Genomic DNA, 16,467 nt, shown 5'->3' on the forward strand with positions numbered 1-16,467 from the left:
TTCTTCTTCTTCTTCTTCTTCTACGAATACACTTTGTGTAGCGCTTCTCGCATCTTCGACACCGACATACGCGACAGCAGCAGTCGCAACGGCATACTCTCAACCCCAAACACCTCCCGGGACACCTGTAGCTCGTTCGGACCTGGACTGGGCCATCCACAGCCCGTGAGCAGCTCTTCGTGAGCTTGGCCTCTTGCCTGGCAAAGGCACCCGCCGACATGTCCGGTCGAAGCGCCTATGTGCGCAAGAAGATCACTCAGGCTGAGAATGATAAGGCGAGGGCAAGATCAAATGCCGGCGGCGTAATAGGAGAGTATGAGGACCTCGCCATTCCTGAGTTTCCTCTCCCTCAGACCGGCGCTTCCTTGCCCGTTGGCACCGGCATCGGCACCACCAATGCCCGTTTCCTCAAGTTCTCGGAGCCTCCCCGCGACATCAAGCCCGGCACACCCAGCATAGGCAGTGGCAGTGGAAGCAGTGAGGGTGGTCGTCGTGACGGGAGCTCCGGCCCCCTTGACGACTTCGCCTACGCCCGCGCCCGGAGACCCACCATCAAGACGGAAGACGTCTCGGGCATCGAAAAGTCGGGCTTGCGAAGCAGGCTGGACAAGAGGAGCGAGGATGTACGGAGAGGCCTAGCCAAGACTTTCACCTTTAAGCGCAAAGACAAAGAGCCCGACTTCCGTCCCGAATCCGTGGCCACCCTACGGCCGGGTCACCATCAGAATGCACCCCCAATGTCGCCCACCGAGCTCGACTACACTTATGAACAGTTCAACATGGATACGATGCAGCAAATGCAAATGCAGCGGCAGATGCACATGCAACAGCAGCAGCAGCAGCAGCACCAACACCAACACCAACAACACCAACACCAACACCACTTGCAGCACATGCATCAACAAATGCGACATCAGGATATGGATTTACCCACATCTCCACCTCCAGCATCGAAGTTGCCTCCCGTGCCGACCACACCGCCCATCAAGCGATGGATCGGTGCCGGAAGACCTGTCCAGAGGTGGAATAAGCTGCGCAAAGACCCCGAGTTGTGGGATCCGAATGGCGATGTTCTCGTCTTCTTCGGGCACAAGGGCCAAGCCCCAAGGCCTAACCCATCCTTCAGGCTATCTTCACACATCATCGAAGCGACCGAATCGAGGTATCTCATCACGTTACTTCGTGAGGGCACAACCGAGGAGGACATCTACATGCCCCCATCTCCACAGGGTGCACCACCTATGCTTCGGCCGCACATGCGCGGGGGGCAACCGACACCCCCCATCTCGGAAGATCTCGGCGAAGCTGATGGGCAAATTTCGTACGAAATGTACTTCCCGACTCCGGCAAACATGACCAAGACGGAACAGCTCAGGAGCCATATTACGACAAGAAATGTTTTCGCCTTGCTCTATCACGCATCTCTGGTCGGATTGACGCTTCACCAGGCTCTCTCCGACCTCCACATGCGATTAGATGCCTACATGCCGCCGGACGCGGATAATGTCGGTATGATTCTGAATTATCTGTCAGCCCGTGGAATCGATGATGTTCGCAACGACCCGGAAACGGCTGTCAGCTTGCTGGCGTGGTCCGAAGGGTCAGCTGTACGCTGGGAGGAGGGCTGGCGGGAGAGTTTCCTGCATTGCGCCGGCATGTACAGTCAACTGGAGACGTGCGCCGACTTCAAAGACCTCACGCCCATCACCCGCGCGCTCCTGGAGCGAGCATGTCTCGAGACGCAGCTTCGCGTACAGGCGGCCGAAGAACGACTCGCAGAATTCCAGTATGGCGACATGTGGCCGGCAGGTGTCGGTGGTCAGGCAAAGGCGGCTGCAGACCGTTTACAAAAGTTCTTCTTGAACCACTACCTTCACTTGCAAGGAGCGTGGCCACCGGCGCAGACAACCGGCCTTCCAGACTCCGACGGCGAGGACATGTGGCTAACGAGGAGTGTGGCACAATCATTGCAAAAGGACTTTGGGGCGCTCTACGACTACCTCGTCAACCGCGATATTGTGTGGGACATGTCCGAGGCGCGATCAGGGCGCAAATGGATGATGCAGAGTGAAAAGGACAAGGGATTCGATGCCGACATCGACATTCCCGTCACAGACATCCTCGTCGAGTTCGACAATAAGCTGCGGTTTCCACACATCCCGCATCCATACCCCATGGTACCCGAATCCATCCCGCCCGCGCCGTCAAAGGAGAGCTCCATGTTCAAGAAGAAGACAGGCGCAGGCGCCAACAACGGTGGTCGAGCGGGTGCTCTGGAACGACGAGTTCAGTTGGCGTACACTGAGGCCACCAACATTTACATACTCGGTTCTGACTTCACCCAATCGGACCTCATTGACGCCTTTGTTAAATTCGAAAAGGGCGACAGCGTCACTGAGGTCGATCCGGCCGTAGTCCGACGTGGCCGCTGGGTTCTGATCTACGGCATTCTCCAGACGCTGGCGAGTGTGTCAGTAGACGCCCCCAACGTGCGATATCGCGACGGGGTGCCGTACCATCTGTCTCCCCGCCTCAGGGGTACAAGAGTTCCTCCTTGGAAGGGATCTAGCACGACAGACGAGGCATCGCACGAGCTATCTCACTGCTGGATGGCACAGCACAGCTGGAATACGCCGAACAACAGCGGCGCCGAGAGTTCGGGCGGGTCCGGCAACACCAGCCCCGTGCATAACCTCGCCCGCCCGTTTGCGTACCCGCGCGCCCCGGCTTCGACAACATCGCGGGGGTCCGGGTACCAGACGACCGGGACCCGCTCCATCCACTCGACGGGTTCAGCGCCTCATTTCAGCTCGGCGTACAGCGTCGTGAGCGAAAGCGATACGGCTAGCAGCATTCGTACACCTGCATCCAGTCGGCCCGGTACAAACATGAAGAGAGCGCAATCGCGGGATAACGTTAAGGGACTGGGCGGCGGACCGGGCAGCATGCGCAGTGCCACCACGTTTGGCGGCACCGGCGCCGGCAGCGTGGATCGAGGAGAGGCAATGGAACTGCCCATTCGAAGGCGTGACTTTAGCGCCTTCTTGGATGCCAACAGCTCCCACAGCAATTATGCGCGTTCCAGCAGCACCTCACAGCACGAGCAGCAGTCACTTCCCTTGCCGAGCAACATTACGGGGTCGGGAGGCTTCCTTGCACTAGATGACACGTTGGATAGGAAAAGCGCGCGGGGCGGGTATAACCATGGGCGAGTGAAGCGCGAAGGGTCCGAGACGGATAGCATGGCGCCACGAATTCGGGATTTTGATTTGGATGTAATTGATGACCACGAGCCGTAAGGTGGACTAGGCTAGACCAACCAATCCATCTTGGGGATGGAGCTGGCACGATGAGACGAGTAAGACTTTGTATATATACCTCTGGGGTCAGGTCGCGGTCACGGCCTGGGGGTGAAAAGCGATGAAGAGAACCAGACGAGGATGAGGTCATGAACGTAGCAAGTGAGAGATATCAGGTGGACAGCTATGTTTTGGGTTTTCTCTTCTCTTGAGGATGGACAAGAAAAGCCGGAGATGACTTAGTACCTTGAGTTGATTGAGTGATTGATACCCGCTAATTTTACTCGTATTGTTTTGGTCGAATGAGACACGAATAACTAGCTACTTGGTTAAATACGTCCCTTGCCTACCTTGAATGCGCGGTGATATCTTATGGCAACTTGCGCATTAGAAAATTGTTAGGTGTGAAGTCGGGTAGACTGTAGCTGGTTTGGACGCCCATCAAGATGGCGTTCAGATGGGTTACCTTACCTGAGGCAAGGTACCTAAAAGGCTATCTTACGTTTGGGTTGGAGTTCAGAAGAGGGGGAATTGGAATCACGAGGACTAACTATGGCACAGAAAAAGGCGCAATTCAGACAAATTTGTTGGTTGTCAGAATCGACGGCGGCGGTGACGTGGTTCATCCAGCTTTAGCTTAGCAACTGTAACTTGGTCACCTTGCAGTGTTAGGCGTGGATAAGGTGAGTAAACGAGGTGAGACGGAAAGGGTCGAACTCACTCACCAGGTCGCTTCTCGCTCCGATTCTCCACGTGGGTCGTGTTGGGGCCGTGCCGTGAGAGTGAGGCCGTTGCCGGCGATGCGGTGTGGATCTAAGCCCGAAGTGTCTGTCTGTTCTATCTCCTCCGTATCCATAGGAGCCTGCTCCGTACAAGGGTGGATGAGAGTCTGAGAGTGGGAGTGAGACTGTGAGAGACGATGCCACGGCCCACGATGGGACTGGAGTGGGATGGGGGCCCCTGGAAGTTTGCAACAGGGTCGAGGCCAGCGCAAACCCAGCCACCTCATCATGCCCACTCTTGACTTGTTTCTTTCCTTTCCTTTTCGCGATCACCGCCTTGAAGTGAGTGACCTGTCGTGATGCTTCATGGGTCATTACGTTCTCAAGAGCAAGGGAGCGAATTAGAGTGCATGAAGTGTTTCCCACCACTACCACTGGAATATGTGTGCGGGGTGTGATACGGCATGATACAGTACGTACTCGTACTCGGAGAGAAGAAAGAAGCTGGTTTTGGTATGTAGATGGTGGATAATAATGGTGGAAGATGACCAGCCCCGCCGATTTTAGGTTGGAGTGGTTCCTCGTCCAAGAAGATACAGGATTGGTTGGAAACATAGTAAACCCCCACTTGAGATGAGTTGTTTGCCGTTGGACGGTTGGGGTCTGCCGGTCTGGATTCTGGACTCTGGACCTAGACACGCTTCCTTGACTTCTGCTGGCCGGGAAACCAAAGCCTTGTTTGTATCCGTGGACCGTCCGTACCTAGCCCAAGATGAATGGTATTACCTCGAGTCCTTGACTGAGATGAGATACCGGGTTTATTGTCCCGAATCGAATGAGTGATGGTACGGATAGACGATGCGATTGACAGAATCGACAGGATTGACAGGGCAAGAAATCAGCCGTCAATGAGCGCATCGCCCGGGTGGCTCACCTTCATTCTGCAGCATGCATCATTGAAGGAAGAGCCAGCCTCAATGTGAGATGACGACCATGTACAGACGCCGTGACAAACTCACGAATGTCGTGAAGGTAAGGTACCTACCTACCTACCTGCCTGCCTGCCTATTTCCAGGAGTTATCGTATCCAAACTTCCCAAGCAAATGGGTGGACGTTTGGAAGGTGGAAGGTGCCCGGAAAGTGAAAGTGCAAGGGAAGGAACTGGGCAGGCCTCGGCCAAAAGGGGGGAGAGAGAGAGAGAGAGAGAGAGGGTGCCGATCGCCGACGTCATTGCTGGTGACGCACCTTCCACCCGTCAGGCTTCAGCAACCACTTTTCACCTCAGCTTAGGTACCTTAATGTACCTCACCTCACATGCCCTTCCATTTCTCTCTGGGTATACTCCGTACGGATAGGTAGTAAAAGAAATTATCCATTGTAAGGTAAGGCGAGTAAGGCAAGGTATGAAAACTCCGTACCTGAGTGAGTACTTAGTGAGTGAGAATCCACGGTGCTCGGGCTCCCGCTCTGCGACATCCTTGGCTGTGGTCCGTGTCATTGTTTGACGGCCGTTTGCTCGTCCCTCGTCCCTGGAGACAGCCGTCAAGCAAGGCCGTGCCATCAAACATCCATCCATACGGATACACACAATTCATACCTTGGCTTGGGTACTGAGTACGGAGTACGGAGTACGACAGGGCGAGCCGCGAACCGCTGCACCGAGATGCGCAGCCGGAACCCTCTTGGTTCTAAGGTAGTCCCAGATAGATCCATGTGAATCTTGCACTTTTACGAGATTGCGAGGCCTTCATCCCCGTTCGTGCCTATTCCGTCCCATCTCATCTCACTCTCATAACTGTCTGTCTTGAGGTACCTTTCGGATTATCCATCCACAGCAGAGTGCGATTGAAGTGAGAGTAAGAGTGAGATTGAGATTGAAAGTCAACGGGAATGACAAAATGGCGGGCAACGGGCAACGGGCAACGGGCACCCGGCATCTTGCGCGACCTGATGCTACCTTACCTTGCCCTTCACCATTCATCATCCTTGGTCCATGGATCCTTGACTGGCAACCCGCGATCCAGCCCAACCTCCCCCATTTGAACTGAACCACCACTAATACCACTCACTCACACACCAACGAATTACACCACTTCACCACCACCACCAAAATAAACCTGGCGGTGCGCGTTGCGGCTTGCCTTGCTGTTTTTTGTTTTTTTTCTTCTTTTCTCTCTCTCCCACACTTCCTCACACCCCCCGGTCCGGACCAATCTGCTGCTACTGCCCACCCCGGATGGGCTTGTCCCAACTTGCAAGACTTGCTGACCCAAACCCAAACCCGACCTGCATTGGCTCTGTTTCTGGCTCACACCTCTCACACGCAAGCCGCACCTTGTTTATTTAACTGCCCCTTCCACCCCATCCCAACCACCCGCCCGTTCATCTGAAGGGGCTCTAGAACAAAACACGAGCAACAGAAAGAAAGAAAAAAATAAGTGACTTTGCAAGAGTTTGCTTCTCTACTTTCTCACTACCTACTCACTCTACCTATACACCTTGGTAGCTCCCGTTCATCGGCCGCCTTTGTCTCTGTCTATCTCAAGACCTCTTTGGATCCGTCGCCGCCTGTCGCAAGCGCAACAACGACTACAACAACACCACCGCTACCGCCAGCGCATATCGTCGTCGCATCTTGTCGCATCGTTTCCACATAGCAATCAGTAGCTTCTTTCCCGGCCTTCTAGGCTCCCAACCGCCCACCATGTTGTTCGCCGTCATGTTCGCGGCGACGCGATTTTTCCAAATCGTCACCTTGGTACGTTTTCTCACTCATTGATACGAGTTGGCAACACCAACAACATCGTCTCGACTACTCAATTTTGGCTAATGCAATGGACATCACAGATCCCGACCATGGGCATGCTCGCCTGGTTCGTCGATGGCTTCGTAAAGTACAACGCCATCGTTCCCGATTCCATCCTCGTCCTCTTCATCGTCTCCGTCCTCGCCCTCGCCTGGGCCATCTTTACCCTCTTCAGCTACCACCGCAGCAGCACAAATGCCCTCTTCGTCGCAGTCATCGACCTTGGTTTCGTTGGCGCCTTCATTGCTGCCGTTTGGTACCTTCGCGGCATCAACTACGTCGATTGCACAAACCTCGCGCGCGACGGCCGCTGGTCTGCAAACTTCCCCGGCCTCGTCACCATTTCCGGTCCCCGCTTCAACTTCTTCACCAACAAGCCCTGTGCTATGCTCAAGGCATCCTGGGTCTTTGGCATCATCAACACCATCCTCTTCTTCTTCACCGCCGTTCTCGCCTGGATGCACGGTGACCACCTATCCTCCAGCTACGAGCGCAAGTCCTACCACCACGGCCGTCACCGCCGCCACCGCTCTCACAGCCACAGCCATCGCTCCCACAGCCGTCGCAGCTCTCACTCTCACCGTCGCGTCTACGTTTAAGACCCATCAGACCGAAAACAGCGACAAGCGCACTGCATTTCTTTGGAGAGGGAATTTGACGACATGTACAAGAACGAGGAACAACAAGAAGACGAGATGATATACCATGATATGATACGATAGGATGTGGAGAGCATATGAACGATGCTGAGGGATGGTTCATGTAATTCCAGCGACCCGGCGCATATAGTGGACGGCATACTTCTTAATGATGACGAATCTAACGACATTGATTCAAAACATTCTTTCTGCCGTGTTCACCCTTGGCGCAATCCATTGTCCGTCTGTTTCCGAACTTATGATTGCCTTCCTGATTTCCCTTCCTCGTAACACCAAGAACGGCAGGCTGGCTGGACCGACTGACCGTTGGGTACCCTCTCCTATGAGTGAACAAAGTAGCATCGAGATGTCAACTCATGATGGAAAACTTTGGTATCTTTAGGCCCTCACCAGTCTAATTTTTTTTGGTACCGTACCTTGCGCCGATTCATAAAGAGTTAAAGAAAAAGAAGAAAAAAAAACCCCCCCCCCCGGTCAATCGTCGCTCTTTTTCATGCCCTGCCAGCATCCTCGCCAACCGTATAACCTCGCGCCACACCGCTTCGGCCTTCTTCGACGACAGTACTGCTCTCCTCATCGTAGTCCGTCCCGAGACCCTGCCACGTTCTTTGTGAACGCAAGTACTCGGCACCCGGGCTAAGCACGCCGTTGATGGTGGCCACCTCGCCCACCTCACGCTTCACCAACGCCGACTGCCCAGGCTTCTTGCTGCTGCTGCTTTCCTCCCCGTTGTCGTCGCCGGTCTTGGGTTCGCCGTTGGCTGAACGTATCGGCATCTTCATCGGCCGGCTGGCCACGAGCTTTCCGGTGCGCAAGTCGTATTCTGGCGGCGCCGACTCGTCCTCGTCCAGCGCCTCCTCCTCGTGTCTGACCGCGTCGTGGTCCATCTTCTCGATGCCTCCCCACCACTCGAGGCCCCACACGCGCTCGCTCTCCGGCTTCAGCGCCACCTCCATCTCAAAGGGCGTGATGACAGGCTTGAAGAATCCGGCGTCCTCCTCCACCAGGCCGCTCTCCCAGCACCCCACGACAACCCAGCCGTCGACTTCGGCAAAGTTGGCCAGCTTCGCGGCGTTCAGCTTGCCCACCACGACCGTGTAGCTCTTTTTCCCGGCTTCGGCGATGCGCCGGCGCAGGAGGTCGATGCTTCCGAGGTAGTTGGACACGGAGAGCGTGTTGACGAGGATGCCCACCACACCGGCCGTGGCCAGTGTCAGGACGCGGGCGAAGCGCCGGCGGAGGAGGGCATTTGTTGTCCGTGTCGGATCCTCGGTCGACAGGCTCGGCGTCGAGAGAACATGGAGGGAGGCCATGCGGGTCTGGAGGGCGAGGAGGAGCGCCGGGGGTGGTGTCGAGATGTGGAAGAGGGAGCGCTCGGACAGGTCGGTGGTCTGCGGGGCGTTTGAGGAGGAGGAAGAGTCGATGATCTTGCGGTTCGGGATCGTGCCGGTCGGGTCGTGTGCCACTTCGGTATACAGCAACTCTGTGTACCCAGCGGAGCGCAGTTTCGTGGTGAGGGGAACGACGTGGTCCTGATATGTGACGTCGGCCACCACAACCACCTTGTGCTGCTTGTCCGGGAATTCTTTGCAGAAAGCCTCGACTGCCTGGTCAATATCGAGGGTGTGCCGCGTAAAGACGTAGATAACGGGCAGCCTCGACGTCGGTGACAGACATGAACGGCCATAGTGTACGACAATCTGGGCGTCGGCATGCTCGGCCGCGATCTCGTCGACGCAGCAGGCGCTGTAGGACGTGTCGGCGAGGATATACACCCGATGGGATTCGCTGCCGCCCAGGGCTTCCGTCAGCGCCTCTGCGACCCACGAGGCGTCGCGCAGCATGGCGTCAGGGAACTGGAGGGCGACGCGGTTCCAGCCGCCCTCCTTGATCTCGCGCGCCGTGCGCTCGATCTCGTAGACGGAAGCGAGTTCATCTTGGGTGCGGTCGGCGGTTGGCGGAGGCGGAGGCGGAGGCGTCGGTGTTGGGTATTCAAAGGTGTGTTCGGCGGGCGTCGAAAGGACGGGTGCCGCTGAGAGTTCTGCCATGGCCGCCGGCTGTTGCGAAGAAAAAAAACTTTTTATTTTCTGGTTGACGGGTTGAGGAAGAGGAATCGGTCGATGGCGGGGTTGCGCTAATGGCGGGGTACCAAAATTCAAGGTCAGGCCCCAACTCACCGTGTCGGTGAACTCGGTATAGATCTGCTGGATGGATGATACCCACTTAGAATTGGAAACTCTTGTAAGTCGATTGGTCAACTATCTTCTCTACGAGGTACACTACGGGAAGCAGTGGACGGCTTTTGTCGTTCTCTGATGAATAGCGCAATTCGGATATTGCAATATCTCATATCGTTGTTTGTAAAAAGAAAAGCATCATTATTCATGTGCAAGTCGTAACCGGCTCCTCTCCTTGTGAAATGGGTGTCGTTGTTCACATCATCGCTACATTTCTACCATATGTTCTATCTCAACATTGATCATGATCGTCAGAATTAGAAATACTTTTGGATTATATTCGCTTGTCCTAAGGTACCACCTCATCGTGCTTCTCACAAGCACCTAGAATAGACCAAAACAATTGGCGTAATAGGTGGCAGTGGCACTCCAGTCCGAAAAGATGCTCAACACACCAACGTCTTGAGCAAGAACGTGGAGCAGGTTGTAAACATCGCCGTCATTGTTTGTGACGTTGGCGATGGAAGTGTAGTAGTAAGCACCTTTGGTCTCGTCTCCGAGGAAGCCAGAACGCTCCAGGGACCATGAGATGATGTCGAGACCCAACTCCTTGGCCCTGGTCGCATACGAACTGGGCACAATCTTGCCATCTTCAACGGTCACGAGGTAGTACAAAGGAGGGGCCATAATCTTGACACCAGCAGCAGCGAACTCGGTCAGGTTGGCAACGGCTCCTGGGAAGGTCTCGGGGGTGTCTCCGCTCTCGTCCAAGAGAACGCCCTGCTTGCCGAACTCGGGCTCGGCCTTGAGCCAGTAGAGGATATCAGGGTAGTAGAACGACTGAGGCCAGACCCGCTCAGGGGCAATTCCAGCTTCCTTGTACTCGTCAATCAGCTGTTGCGCGTACTGTTCTTGCGTGTAGTCTCCCTCGAAAGGCATCTCAACCTCGGGAACCTTGAGCTCAGGACTGAACTGCAGACCCAAGTCATTGGTCATGGCGAGGTGTTCCTTGTGGGTCATAACGGTTCCGCATGTAGAGTAGAGGTCGGTTCGATATCTCGGGGTACCGAGCAAGAAGTCCTCCGGGTTGACGGCCGAGGTATTGAAGCCATCCATCTTGCTGCAGAGAGTCTTGAACTCAGCGACGGTGATGTCCGATGTGCAACACTTGGCGGTCGCGGCTGTACCGTTGCCAGCGGGAGTAAAGGGTGTGGTGCACTTGGCGTTGAGCTTGGGGATGGTAACGATGTTGGTCGTCGTGTGAAGATCGCATTGGGAGTGCCGGCAGACTAGTTCGCGGTCCTTGGTGAAAGCAACATCGCACTCGAGAACGCCAGCACCCATACGCGCACCGGCGAGGTTTGACTCGACCGACTCTTCGGGGATCATCATAGTGCCACCGCCGCGGTGCCCAATGCTCCAGTTGGAGGGCTTGATGGGCTGTTCCGAGCACGACTGCAGCTTGTCCTTCAGAGGACCCTCGTCCATGTTGTTGACCAACCAGTAGGGTCTCGGCCCCAATTGGATGTTGGTGATGGGCTTGTAGATAGGTGCTGGCTTAGGACAAGGGACAGCATTGACCTGCCGGGAAGCGGCAGCCACGAGGCCTGAGACGACGATGGAGTTGAGATGCATCTTGACTAATGGTCGATGATGACTGGTCGATGTCTCGCACGACGAAGGGACACAGCAATCAACTGAGGACTCGCCGGGAAGAGGACCGAGGGAGGACTACGAGAGCTGGAGCTGGAGCTGTGGATAGAGATGACGGGGAGAGGGACGAGACTAGGTACGTGAGTAGACGCGAGTCGATGTGTCCCCGATCTTATGTAGGTCTCTCTTCTGGAGTCTGAAGGGCGTGGTGGTTGTTTTGCCAAGACGACCAGCAGCTGCAATGACCGATAGCTCTGGCAGGATCCGCAATGCGGAATACGTAGTTTAAGATAACCAATACATTGCTAGTCTAGCAACATGATGCTGAGCAGTTCATGGAAGGCTGCAGATTGGATAGGCCCTGGGAAGATATCGGGCAACATGCTTGCATTCGGTATAGCCGTCTGATGTCTTCCCTGTGAAAGATTTAGCAGCCTGTCCGTACGATTCCGTCCCGTGTACCAGAGGGACAGGGACAAGGTCGGCAACACCCTCAGCATGGGATAAGATGAATGGGGAATTGAGGGCCGACCGTAGAATGCGCTGGTTATCAGCACGTGTCAATGGAAGGATCACAACCCTGGAAAAGGAAACATAGAAGAGTATGACCTATGAAGTAATACCGGACAAGCAGAAAGAGCTCAAGAGGTAAGGGGAAATGGTGGTGTTCCGCGAACCAGGCAAGCCGGGCAAGGCAGGACAGCTTCAGGGATGCGGAGGAGCTCCCCGAGTTTGTTGTTTCCTAGCTGTCCCGCAAGAGTGAGGGGTCAACGGCGGTACGGCTCCACTAGCGGTCCTTGGCGGCCCCGCACCTGCTGTGGAGCAGAACTGCGTGCCGACAGGACGTCCCCTCATTCGTCAATTGGGCCCTCCCAAGCTCCGGTCCCACCGTCCCAGGCGGTGGCAGTCCAGGGCTGATAAGGAAGGTTGACATCGGCATCACCACCCACGACTTCCTAAGTTCCTCCTTCCTGCCCTTCCATTGCATCGTCAACCTCACTGGTTGTACCCGATGCACGTGCCCAACCTGCAGATACACCGAGGTGAACTCTTGACCGACGACACCAGACTCCCGTCTTGGCCAACCAATCCCCCGGGCCTACCAGCAGCCGGTGCTCGCTGTTCAGACCCGACAGCTCAGGTCTCCGTTCCCCGAGCCGGTAAGCGGAGGCCGGCGTCACCGGTGCCAAAAAAAACGCTTCGCTGCCGTACCACGGTATCTCAACCAGAGCGGATCACCGCCAAGACGCCTATATCAACCCCACGAGTCATTGGCGGCGACCCCCCAGGACCTAGATAAGGTTCGACAGCTTGAAATGTCTGTCCGTACGAATTCTTCATCAGTCCGGAAGGTTGGGTCTTGGAGATCTTCCAAAGTACAAGAGGACATGCACGTCCTTACCAGACATGACAATTTGGGAATCAAATATGAGCTTCTTACGCTGGAGTCAAACACTTCCAATGCTACGGAATGCCAAACTCATCACGAGCTACCTATGTCTCTTGGAAGCAGGACATAGATGACACGAAGCTTCACGTCAAAGGATTATTAATGGATTTCATGGTTCTGAAAGTCGATGGGATACATCACGTAGCCGTTGATGTCCCGCGAGGGCTCCTGGGCGACCCACGTTGATCTCGATAACCATAATCTGACCAAAGAGACTTTGTATCCATGGATTCTCGAGGCATTCCAATCAGGCGAATGTCGTACGACGCACTTAAACGTTGTGTTAGGTACCAAATTTGGATGATATCGACATAGATAGACCTGGGAATGACAGACATGGTAAGGTAAGTAGTTAGAAGCTCTGAAATTCACATACTTGGATTTCTAACCCATGAAGACAATGCTGAAAGACATGTACTCGATTCGTACTCAATGCAAATAGCTATTCCAGAGCATACACAATTTAACGAACAACTCGGGTATCTTCTTCACGCTTATTAAAACACACATGGAACTCGAATTTCGCGCGCATAATTGATGGTATTATATGGGATAGTAACCCATGTTCGCTAGGAACATCGTACATCTAACGACGAACATAAACCGTAACACCTGCTGCGTGTGGTGGCTAAGCACACCAAAAAAACAAATAGCCCATAACTCCGTTTCATACTTCGGGGTATTTCCACGTCATTCCAAAGGCCGTTCGAAATCAAGCCAAATTGTATCGCTTCCATCAAGGGTCGTCACTGTTTAAGCACCGGGGTAGGCATGGTTGTGCTTGGTGGCATGGCCGCGCGAGCGCATAGCCTCGAGGGTGTCAAGGACAGTGAGGAACATGAAGATGGCCCAGATGAAGAAAGCAAAGGCGACGGCAGCCTGGGCGGAGCCGCAGTATGTGTTGGCACCGCAGTGAGGGGCGCCGACAAAGACGGCAAGGGCGATGGCACCGGCGAACCAGAAGATGGTGGTGATGACAAGCAGGGCGAGGGAGACGAGCTTGTGGAAGAGGCGGGTCATGTACAGAGGGGTCAGGCCAACGTAGGCGAGGACCAGCAGTGACCAGACGGAGTTGAAGATGAGGAAGTTGACGATATCGGGAGAGCGAGTCCACCAACCGCTCCAGCCGTTGTAGCCGCTAGCAACTGTAATGGTGTTAGTTCATGTATTGATGAAGGGCTGAAGTGGGGAGAAGTCAAAACATACCATATGAAGTAAGGCCGAGCTCGATGATGGAAAAGACGGCCGCCACGATGTGGGCGATAGGTACGAGGGAGACCATAGTGGGCGTCTAGATGTTTGTCGCTGATGATGTGTTTGGCTGGGATGTTGTAGATTGATGGAGGTATCGCAGGTCTGCGAGGGTATCAAGAGCTGGGTAGGTTGATGAGGTTGGATGGATGGAGAAGTAAGTGCTTCACAGGCATCAGATTGGCAGAGGCAATGGCATTGAATAAGTAGTGTGCGAAAGGTGAGAGACGCTGGGCGAGTTTTCCCTGTTGGACTACGAATCACTAGTAGGTAGAATGGCGTCAGACGGGGGGCGTGGAGGAGCGGCAGCAGCAGAAAGACGCATCGGATAGGAAGGAAATAGCTCGGCTTTCACACGCCAGGCAAAACCAGACCGCCGTTGTTGGGCTTGGTTAACCTAAGTCACCACTACGTAGTCATCAGCCGAGAACTCTGTAAATTGTCAGGTACCCAACGTGAAATGGCACATTGGCCCAGCCGTGAGGAGTTGACGATGCGTAATGCTACCGTGGCTTAGGGGGGGTGAGCCTGTGAGGTGAGGTGGAAGGAGGGGCGTGTGGTGATGTGGAGGGCAGAGAATGACGTGGTTCCAGCTGTGGCCATGACCTCATTGTCGACCTCGGGATGCCTCCACCAGGGCTGACAGGCCATTCTCGCCAATGAAATACAGGCGCTAACAGTGAGTCGCCGCTAATCTTCAGCCACTTCAGGCCATTCATCGTGGCGGATGACACTCGCTTAGCTGGTAGTCTCCGCTATTTCATCTCGATTTTAGGTAAGCGTCGCTCAGACGTGCCTCGCACCTTCCATCATCTGCAATCCCAGCGAAAATCCCGTCAACCAAACAAACATGGAGAACATGGAAGAGTCTAAGACTCAGGCGTGCCATGTCATGTCTAGTCACACGTCGAGTGTCTCTGCAATCTCCAGGATATTTCCAGACTTCCAAGCCGTATTCGCTCCGTCTACCATGTTCTAGACCGGAACGCCGTTGCCGACCCTTTGATGCCTGTTGACGTTTGCTCGCCTGACGCGACTATAAGGCAGAATAAGTGTTCAAAATGAAGCAAGAAATTAAGAGAAAGAAAGAAGCTATTTCCACTTGAACCCTGGCACTGTAGGCATTGCAGGCATACAGTCTCAGGGTCCCTTGGCAGACACCCACAAACACAGATCAGAAACTGACTTCATCGAGGCCTAGAATGCCTAGGATGCTTGATAGTTCAAGACATGCGCTGGCTCGAACAATCGATCGTCCTACTCTGTCCTCCTCATCCAAAACTACACATAGATGTGCCATTTACTTATTAGGCTCTATCTCGCCTAGATCAGTAACACATTCCCCAGCTCGACTCGCCTCCACGGTCCAGAGTGTGAGTGTTCACCGCACCTCTCTCCGCGACCCTGCATTCTGCAGGCTTTTGCCCGTGATGCAGAGGCATGGATGACGGACCCGTGCATCCATCAGTCGAGCCACTTATTTAGCTAGGTAGGTATCTCGCAGACTCACACGTACGCCCTTTCCGCACTGTCTACCAACTACCGGTGCTAGCCAAGCCAAGGGCATCACCAGCACATCCATCCGAGCTGCACAAGCTCGACGCGCACTCAAGGTCTTCGTGCGTCAACTGCCACCAGCCCAAATCGAGGCAGGCGCATATGAACTTGTGAAGCCAACGCCGGCAAAGAGCGGGTCCTCCCCGCCCGGTCTCGGCTCCGGCACGACGATATCCGTCACCCGCCGAGGATTTCCATTTGCAAGGCATGGGTTCCAAGGGTTGGTTCCAAGGGCCCAGAGTTGAGGCTGGGGAATACTTTGATCCCTGATGACGTGAGTCCACCGTCTTTCCATACAACTTCCAACCTCCCGCCCAGTGCCACACTGCAGTGCCAACAGCCTCTCAGACCGCCAGGTGCGTTCATCGCCCACGCACCCTCGCTTACCTCGCCTCGCCTTTCACTTCAAGGTTCATTCAGCCTCTTGCCTGAGCCAACCCTTTGCGGATACTTACGCGTCCTCCCATCGCCCTCTCGCCCCTCCATATCGACAGAGTCCCTTTTGCAACAACGACAGCTTGAACCTCGTCTTCCAAGCCTTTCGAGATGGACCCTCTTGAACCCTGTGAACACCGTGAACCCTTAGACCCTGTCCTTCTTTCGTCCTAGGTACTGTCTCGCCTTTAGGTATCCTTGTTCAAATCTCATCTTCGGCTCTGACCGCGAACCATAAGATTCTCTGTGGTTGAAGATCAACGGCGGCGCTTCTGCTCCGAACTCACGGCGCCAACAATTCCACATGACACAGCTGAGCGCTATCACGTCGAGGCGGATTATTCCAAGACACATGGATGAGACATGCATTTCGTTAGATCGCCGAGCAACCCTATTCGCCCACTAGATTCAACCTGACAGCCCTCTGCACGAATGTTAGTGAACGAAGCTAGTGTCT

At 54.7% G+C, this 16,467-nt stretch overlaps 6 protein-coding genes across 6 annotated transcripts; 3 read left to right on the forward strand and 3 right to left on the reverse strand.

Annotated features, from left to right (window-relative positions):
* Positions 1-218: 218 nt before the first annotated feature.
* On the forward strand, positions 219-3,299 carry BDP81DRAFT_398867 (uncharacterized protein; the record flags this gene model as incomplete). The annotated part of the gene is made up of 1 exon (XM_060588513.1): positions 219-3,299. One exon carries the CDS (start codon positions 219-221, stop codon positions 3,297-3,299), a length of 3,081 nt encoding a protein of 1,026 aa, XP_060439902.1.
* Positions 3,300-6,726: 3,427 nt separating this feature from the next.
* BDP81DRAFT_330762 (uncharacterized protein) lies at positions 6,727-7,427 on the forward strand (the record flags this gene model as incomplete). The annotated part of the gene is made up of 2 exons (XM_060585443.1): positions 6,727-6,780; positions 6,870-7,427. The coding sequence occupies 2 exons, from the start codon at positions 6,727-6,729 to the stop codon at positions 7,425-7,427; spliced, it is 612 nt and encodes a 203-aa protein (XP_060439903.1).
* Positions 7,428-7,531: 104 nt separating this feature from the next.
* BDP81DRAFT_114150 (uncharacterized protein) lies at positions 7,532-7,924 on the forward strand. The gene has a single exon (XM_060581517.1). It carries the CDS (start codon positions 7,636-7,638, stop codon positions 7,867-7,869), a length of 234 nt encoding a protein of 77 aa, XP_060439904.1. The 5' UTR covers positions 7,532-7,635; the 3' UTR covers positions 7,870-7,924.
* On the reverse strand, positions 7,913-9,547 carry BDP81DRAFT_438353 (diphthamide biosynthesis protein 2). Its single transcript, XM_060591314.1, has one exon. It carries the CDS (start codon positions 9,533-9,535, stop codon positions 7,979-7,981), a length of 1,557 nt encoding a protein of 518 aa, XP_060439905.1. The 5' UTR covers positions 9,536-9,547; the 3' UTR covers positions 7,913-7,978.
* A 29-nt stretch (positions 9,548-9,576) lies between these two features.
* BDP81DRAFT_114157 (glycerophosphoryl diester phosphodiesterase) lies at positions 9,577-11,545 on the reverse strand. The gene has a single exon (XM_060581518.1). The coding sequence runs from the start codon at positions 11,297-11,299 to the stop codon at positions 10,049-10,051; it is 1,251 nt and encodes a 416-aa protein (XP_060439906.1). The 5' UTR covers positions 11,300-11,545; the 3' UTR covers positions 9,577-10,048.
* A 1,975-nt stretch (positions 11,546-13,520) lies between these two features.
* On the reverse strand, positions 13,521-14,049 carry BDP81DRAFT_453968 (membrane-associating domain-containing protein; the record flags this gene model as incomplete). Its single annotated transcript, XM_060592886.1, has 2 exons — positions 13,521-13,912; positions 13,974-14,049. 2 exons carry the CDS (start codon positions 14,047-14,049, stop codon positions 13,521-13,523), a joined length of 468 nt encoding a protein of 155 aa, XP_060439907.1.
* Between the last annotated feature and the right edge of the window lie 2,418 nt (positions 14,050-16,467).

This window comes from Colletotrichum phormii (genome assembly GCF_030913505.1).
Source record: "Colletotrichum phormii strain CBS 102054 chromosome Unknown BDP81scaffold_26, whole genome shotgun sequence".
NCBI classification, from domain to species: Eukaryota; Fungi; Ascomycota; class Sordariomycetes; order Glomerellales; family Glomerellaceae; genus Colletotrichum; species Colletotrichum phormii.

What these genes read in the sequence shown, in the direction of transcription:
- BDP81DRAFT_114150 (XM_060581517.1), top strand. Translation starts at nt 7,636, where the DNA reads ATGATGACGAATCTAACGACATTGATTCAAAACATTCTTTCTGCCGTG.
- BDP81DRAFT_438353 (XM_060591314.1), bottom strand. Translation starts at nt 9,535, where the DNA reads ATGGCAGAACTCTCAGCGGCACCCGTCCTTTCGACGCCCGCCGAACAC.
- BDP81DRAFT_114157 (XM_060581518.1), bottom strand. Translation starts at nt 11,299, where the DNA reads ATGCATCTCAACTCCATCGTCGTCTCAGGCCTCGTGGCTGCCGCTTCC.